Below are 7,477 nucleotides of genomic sequence, written 5' to 3'. Positions count from 1 at the left end.
ATATAAATTAGATCAACTATCTTACAAGACTCTGAAAAAATTTAGTTCACAGTATATTATATTAAAAAATGACAACAATATGTAAGTTATACAATTCATGATTACTTCAAAAGTGTGAGAAAAATTTCATCGGTACTAATAACTCAAACTTTGTTACTATTATCAATATCACTAACAACAAAAAATAAGCACACAAATATAACCTCAGAATAATCACTTTTTATATTATCCAGTTAGCTCAAAGTTATCAGGCTAGGCCACTTACAAGTAAAAGTGCACACAATTATAGGGGCCATTGAGTGGTGGGTCACATATTTATTAAAATTATAATTACCGATATCCTTTTCTTTGTAATAAAAATACTAGATGCAGTGGAGGAACTATTACTAGCATAACATAAGCCATAACCCGAAGAATTCATGTAACTGACACAAACTCATACTGAAAAAAATTCAATTACCTATTCGATTTTGTAAACTTTAATAATTTAGACAAGGTCAAGAATGGAAATTATTGGGAAGTTAAATTGTCAACTCAAAAGACTTAAAAACATAACATAAGTAATGGAGCAGTAAACCTGGAGCATAGCAGACTCTCTTTCAAGTCCAACCTCACACTTACCTGCTTTTGTACTTACTAGTTATAGTAGTTATTCTTTTCTGATTCTCGTAATGAGACTAATCAGAACATGGGCGGAACAAGAACCAAACTCAAATCTTGGTTAGAGACTCGTGCTGATAACGTGTTACGAAACTTAATTCAAAGTAACAATATAGAACAATAAAATAGACAACAATGTAGAGAGGAAGAGAGGAGAGGATCTTATTTCTTCTATGTATTGAAGTGTATACAATGTGATGCCAAAACCCTCTATTTATAAGATTACATAGAGGCATACAAAAGAATGCCATAAACATGACATTAAACATTTGAGATCATGGGGAGGTTATGGAGGTGTGGGAGTTACAACTATAATGGTGAGAAGTAGTGGGAGTTATCTACATAATGGAGAAGAGTAGTGGGAGTAACTTCTTTAGGAGTTATAGACATCTACTACAAAATAATATTTCATAACAGTCTTCCTTTATTAGTCGTTTTCTCTTTCTGCTTCTTTCATTAAAAAGGTTTTGTAGTGTTTACTAGACCTGTCAAATGGGCCGGGTCGACCCACAAACCGGCGCTCATAATCCATTAAAATTCGCCCTTTAATCAGCCCATGACTCACGAAGCCCTAACCGGACCAACCCATTAATTTAAGGAGCCTATGTCGGGCTATAATATTTAGACCCACTGAACCGGACCGGATCGAATCGATAGCTGACCCACGGGTCAACCGGCTCGGACATCTCACATATATATATTCAGACAAGTGGCAAAAAAGTAAATCCAAACATTGAAGAAAGAATGTAGTACCAGATACTATGAGCCGTCTTGTCGAAACAGTCGAATTCCATATGTTTTAGACTATTAGTTATAGAAATAGTCGAATTGCATATGTTTCTCAAGTTTTAATGATAATAAAATATAATTTTCTTTTATTTTTATTAAAATTGACTTTATGTAGTAATTTCAAGTTCGTATATATATGTATATAAAGTTTGAAATTCTTATCATTTATTAGTTTTTAATTTTTTTTAATTAAATTGGATTTGGCCCATTAAGGCCCGGGGTTAAGGGGTTACGGGTCCAGGTCGGGTCAACATGTTTTGATTAATGAGTTAAATTCAGACCGCCCCTATAAGAAAGTAAATCGGCCCGGCCCGGTTAAGGACCCACAGGCTAAGAGTCAATGAGTTCGAGTCCGGGTCGGGTCGACCCATTTAACAGGTGTAGTGTTTACACACAAAACCTTTTCTCAATTGACAAATTTAATTTCATGATATTTCCAGCTGGTGGATTCCCCAGAACGTTAAATAATACTTATACGCATTAAATATAAAATAATCCTTATACGAATCCACCCCCCCACCTCCCATCAACCCTACACCTACCAGCTTTTAAAATAACCCAACAAACAAATAGATTACAGTATACATACAGCTCTATACACAAATCATTTTTCTTACTTTTACACAAACCTCCTAAATATAGCTCAAAAACACAAACAACATCAACATCTCCCAACTACACGACAGCCCACCATTTCAATGGCATAAACTCCTCTAAAAACCCATTTTTAAGGCTGACTTTCAACTACCCCTTTTGATCTTTTGCCTATTTTTCGCAAATCTTGACCTACCCTTTTGTTGCAAATTTGGAAACCCCTATTTGATAATATTTTGGGCAAAATTTGAAGTATACCATTTTTGGTTAAAGTTTGGAGAATCCATGGCCGGCACCACTACCGCCGGCGATACCAGCACCAGCAGTAGAAGCAACCTAGCGCCGACAAAAAGTCTGAGCAAAAAGGAAAATCAAGGACTTTTATTGGGTAGGTATGAAATTGGGAAATTACTAGGGCATGGTACGTTTGCTAAGGTTTATCATGCTAGGAATGTGAAGACAAATGAGAGCGTTGCTATAAAAGTGATTGATAAAGAAAAGATCTTGAAAGTTGGTCTTATTGATCATATAAAACGCGAGATCTCAATTTTAAGGAGAGTTAGACACCCAAACATAGTCCAATTGTATGAAGTTATGGCCACAAAGGCCAAAATTTACTTTGTCATGGAGTATGTTAAAGGTGGTGAGCTTTTTAATAAGGTTGCTAAAGGCAGGCTTAAGGAAGAAGTTGCTAGAAAATATTTCCAGCAGTTAATCTCTGCTGTAGCTTTTTGTCATGCTCGTGGTGTTTACCATAGGGACCTAAAGCCTGAAAATATACTGTTAGATGAAGATGGGAATGTTAAAGTTTCTGACTTTGGCCTTAGTGCCATTTCAGAGCAGATAAAGCAAGATGGTTTGTTTCATACTTTTTGTGGTACCCCGGCTTATGTGGCGCCGGAGGTGTTAGCAAGAAAGGGTTATGATGCAGCCAAAGTTGATATTTGGTCATGTGGGGTGATACTCTTTGTGCTAATGGCAGGGTATTTGCCATTTCATGATCAGAATATTATGGCTATGTATAAGAAGATATATAAGGGTGAATTTAGATGTCCTAGATGGTTTTCACCCGAATTGACTAGGTTTTTAAGGCAGCTTCTTGATACTAATCCTGAAACTAGGATCACTATTCAGGACGTTATGAACAATAGGTGGTTTAAGAAGGGTTTTAAATATGTCAAGTTTTATATTGAGGATGACAAGTTGTGTAGTGTTAATGATGATGATTATGATGGAGGGGTTGATTATTCGTCTGATAGATCGGAGTCTGAACCTGAAATGGAGATGAGAAGGAAGCCTGCTACTTTGCCTAGGCCAGCTAGCTTGAATGCATTTGATATCATATCGTTTTCTCGTGGTTTTGATTTGTCTGGTTTGTTTGAAGAGGGAGGAGATGGGGCAAGGTTTGTATCCGGGGCTCCTGTGCCCAAGATCATAAGTAAGTTGGAGGAAATTGCTAAAGTTGTGAGCTTTGCGGTGAGGAAGAAGGATTGTAGAGTGAGTTTAGAGGGGTCTAAAGAGGGTGAAAAGGGACCATTGACAATTGCAGCTGAGATATTTGAGTTGACGCCGTCGCTAAGAGTTGTTGAGGTGAAGAAGAAAGGTGGAGATAGAGTGGAGTATGAGGAGTTTTACAACAGGGAATTGAAGCCAGGGTTACAGAATTTATCGCTTGAAGTTGGAGACCCCATCCATTCATCTTATTTGCCATCAGATACTGAATAGAGAGAAAGAGAAGGGAAAAGGGTAAGCTCTCTTCTCTTTCGTTTTAATATCTTTAGGTGCATTTGTATAGATAGCACTTTGTATTCTTTACACTTTTGCATCTGTTATTAGTTCATGTTCTAAGGTTGTGAAATCTTGTAATTTCTGTTCTTGTTGTGGAATACTTTATGAAGATCTAAAAATTGGAACACATCAGTGTCTCAAAATTGGCTCAGTTCTCAATTTCCTTTTATTTTCTGTTACTAGTAATATTCTGATGCTAAATTCAGAATTTGGTAAACTATTCCTATGAGCAAATCTGTAGTTGTACTAGTCTGTAGCTTGTGGAGGTGCTGCTTTATACAGATTGAGCTTCTCAATTTCGTTGTAGCTCGTGGAAGCGCTGTGTTATAGGTCGAGCTTCTCAATCTTTTAAGGTCAGGTTTTCTGTACCACTGGCTGTGGATGGTATGTGCTTGAATGCTCTTGTTTTGTGCAACTTTCTCTAGTTAGTATGGACAAGAAGCAGGTGTAGCTATCAGGCAGTTGTCAATGGTTGGATTGATGAGCAATCATTTATAAATAACGAGCAATTCTTTGCAAATTGGTAATATTTAATTAATTACTCAAAAGTTATTCAATCCTTTCCTAACACATATTGACTTCACGGGATGATGAGAAAAGAAAGAGGACAAAGGTTTATGGAAATTCATATCAAGCAAAAAAAAAAAAAAAAAAAATGGGTCTATGGAAATTCATGTACAATTCCAGACATATTATAAGGTTCAAGTGTTTATCAACCGCTTTTTTGTTTATCTTTGTTTAGGTTGTTGGTGTCTGCATTGGTCTTATAGAAATGGGTTCATGGATTGTAATCTTTTCCTTCTCTTAATACTATTGCAAAGTTTCTGATCAAGGCCAGCGGAACCTTGACGATTGGAAATGGGATTAAGGCTCTTAAAGGTTTTCTTGAGGATGTTACCTCCTATGCTAAACCTTATTGAATGATTGCTTGTCATTAGCTTTTCACTTGAGCTTTTAGCTTCCCTGCTAGTTTTCTTGGTCAATCTGGAGTTCCCCTTTCAGTTGATTATACTTGAATATCACTAAATCTTCTCCAATGAAAAGGAAAAAGAACCTAGTTTTGAGAGCTGCAAACTAGCCACGCAATGCCCGTTTAACCTTTGATAGGTGTAGGTACCACAAGTCTGAGTGCAGGCAACAACTAAGGCAATGACATTTCATTGAGGTAACTCTTACTTTTGCACTTGGAGGATAAAACTATTTATTTACTTATAACCAAAAATATAGCTGCTGAGCTTCTGCTGGAAGGGGTTCTGAAAAAGAATTGATTTTCTTTCAAATCAGTTTGTCCAGATAGGTTTTATTTGCGTGAATGTTTTAGGACAATGTATATGGAGAATATGACTGTTCAAACTTTTAACTAAAGACGACTATTGTAGATTTACAGAAACCAGCTCTCTGCTCCTCCATGGTTGGTGATGAAGTAGGTATATACCATGTTCGAATAATTTGCCTCAAGCTTTTCCCTTGAAGCCTATAGTATGACTTTTTCCCCCTAAGACCTGAAGCACTGCTTTTCTGCGTTCCAATAGATGGCAACTGCTTTATGCTTCATGATGTATAGAATGCTTTAATCTATAGTCAAATTTTAAGACTACAGGGAGAATAAGATCACATATTACACGGAACAAAGTAATTAGAGAAAATGTGGGATAACTTGTGCTTTGATGGTAAGATTGGCTCTAGCTAGAATTAAACTGGTACTGGGAAAAAACCAAAAAATCTCGGGTAAGACTGCTTCCTAGGTAATTAGTTTCCGTTAGAGGCAAGCACTTAGTACACTGACATAACTGGAGATAGTGTCAATAGACAGAAATTGCTTGATTTTTATTCTAATGGGGAATCAGATATTCAGAGAGAACCATGTTCTGCCGTTATGCTTTTAGTAGGTGTAACATTTCTTCTGTGCGGTGCGAAAATTTAATTGGAGAAATTTGGAAGTTACCCATAATACATGCATAGGAGTATACTTTCAATTTGACTAGCATGTTCTAACTTGTTGAGGCAATTTCCGGATGCTGAGGTAAGGAAATTTCATTTTACTTATTAAAAAAAAGTGGTTTTTGATGATCTCTCATATTAGGCTGAGCACCCATTTATCCTTGGTTCTTTAGTTATAGTCCTATTGTTTCACCAAGTAGGGGATTATCTTTTGCTGACGGGAATATGATGCAATATCCTGGATCTAAGGACAGATCTTTTGTCAATTCTTATGCTGACTTCTTGCATATGCTGTATTCTGTTATGCTGTATGGTTGGTTTTAAAATTAGTGAATAGTCCTGTTTGGTTCCTTCCCTTTTTATAGTACTATTTTTTTCTTGGTAGTGCCAATTGAACATTGTTGACCAACCTTTCTCATATAAAAGAATGGAACTTTTTTTTCCTTGTTATGGCCAGGTCATTCATCACTATAATGCTGGTATTTATTAATTAAATATTTAGTAGTGGTTCGTACTGAAAGATGTAATTACAAAATTTATATTTGGCAACTGGTTGCCTGAATTTGTCCACTTATGGCTTTTTATATACTAATAATAGGCCAATTAACTGATGACGCATCTAGTTATGTACTTTGAATAAACACTTAATTATTGTCTGTTGATGATGCAATCGACTCTTCTGGCACATTGGTTTCTTACTATTGGTGTGATACTTGCATATATAATCATCAATGAACATGCAGTGCCATGAAATATTTTTAATGTACCAAATAAAGAAGAATTAAAAAAAAAATATAACAAGAGAAGGGGTAAATGGAAAGAGCGAGAAGTAGAACCAAAACACCTCTCTGTTGGCTGGCGATTTCACAGCTATATGTAGTGGTAAACTGCTATTATCTCCTAAAAACCTTCAAAGCCCCTTTGAATCTTAATATAACTATTAACTAGTGCAGCTTAGGTTTATTATATTTCCAGCAGAAAAAACTGTTTCTTTGTTTTTTGATCTCTCTTTCTGTTTTTTTAGTGTCTTTACTTATTGCCAGACATTGTGAAATGGGTGTTAGATCTGTGTGATTGCACTGGCCAGCAGGTTCTAATGATTTGGTATCATATCATGGGATGCCAAACAAAACTAGACTGGCATTCATACTCTGATTAATCAGAAAATGCAGTTCAATAATGTTTTTATGTTTGTTCCATTTCTGGTAGGTAAGTGTGGACTTCTAACAATTGGTGAAGGCTACTTCCGCTAGAACGGAGAACTCCTGAATTACAAAAAGCAGAGCCGAATGCCAAGCTGGATGGATCAAGCGCTAACCCCCGCCAACTCGCCCTTTTGCGTTGCTCTTCGTCACAAGTTGATGTTCAAGATCAAGATTTAACCATTTCAACTCAGGCCAGTGCATAACATGGTTCGTAGTCTATTTGTATATTAGTAGTCTGTCTATGGAACTAGCAGTTGTAGCCAAAATAATAAAGGTCTTCTGATTTGCACTTCACGCCAAGTTAGTGGATGTAATACTTATGCAGAGAAATAAAAAAGAAAATTGAAAATGGCATAAGGAATAGTCAAAGTCGGTTTTTAAATTATAAAAACTTTGTAATAATGTTTCTGGACCATACCAAAAAAGAATATTTCCGGACCACTGTGTAGTGGATGATTGAAAGCTTTGTTTAGTGTCGTGAGACGGCAGTTTCGCGACTA

At 36.3% G+C, this 7,477-nt stretch overlaps 1 protein-coding gene across 2 annotated transcripts; it reads left to right on the top strand.

Annotated features, from left to right (window-relative positions):
• The first annotated feature begins 2,026 nt into the window (after window positions 1-2,026).
• LOC109241145 (CBL-interacting serine/threonine-protein kinase 12-like) lies at window positions 2,027-7,477 on the top strand. Of its 2 annotated transcripts, XR_002070186.1 has the most exons (3): window positions 2,027-3,789; window positions 4,945-4,996; window positions 6,982-7,477. XR_002070186.1 is itself a non-coding variant. In XM_019407869.1 (2 exons), the coding sequence occupies exon 1, from the start codon at window positions 2,329-2,331 to the stop codon at window positions 3,766-3,768; it is 1,440 nt and encodes a 479-aa protein (XP_019263414.1). In that variant the 5' UTR covers window positions 2,027-2,328; the 3' UTR covers window positions 3,769-3,789; window positions 6,982-7,477. The 2 variants fall into 2 exon arrangements, 1 of the variants encoding a protein (XP_019263414.1); XM_019407869.1 differs by lacking the exon at window positions 4,945-4,996.

The sequence above is a fragment of the Nicotiana attenuata genome, unplaced genomic scaffold, assembly GCF_001879085.1.
Source record: "Nicotiana attenuata strain UT unplaced genomic scaffold, NIATTr2, whole genome shotgun sequence".
Classification (NCBI taxonomy): Eukaryota; Viridiplantae; Streptophyta; class Magnoliopsida; order Solanales; family Solanaceae; genus Nicotiana; species Nicotiana attenuata.
This window is presented reverse-complemented; position numbering and strand designations above follow the sequence as displayed.

What these genes read in the sequence shown, in the direction of transcription:
- LOC109241145 (XM_019407869.1), top strand. Translation starts at nt 2,329, where the DNA reads ATGGCCGGCACCACTACCGCCGGCGATACCAGCACCAGCAGTAGAAGC.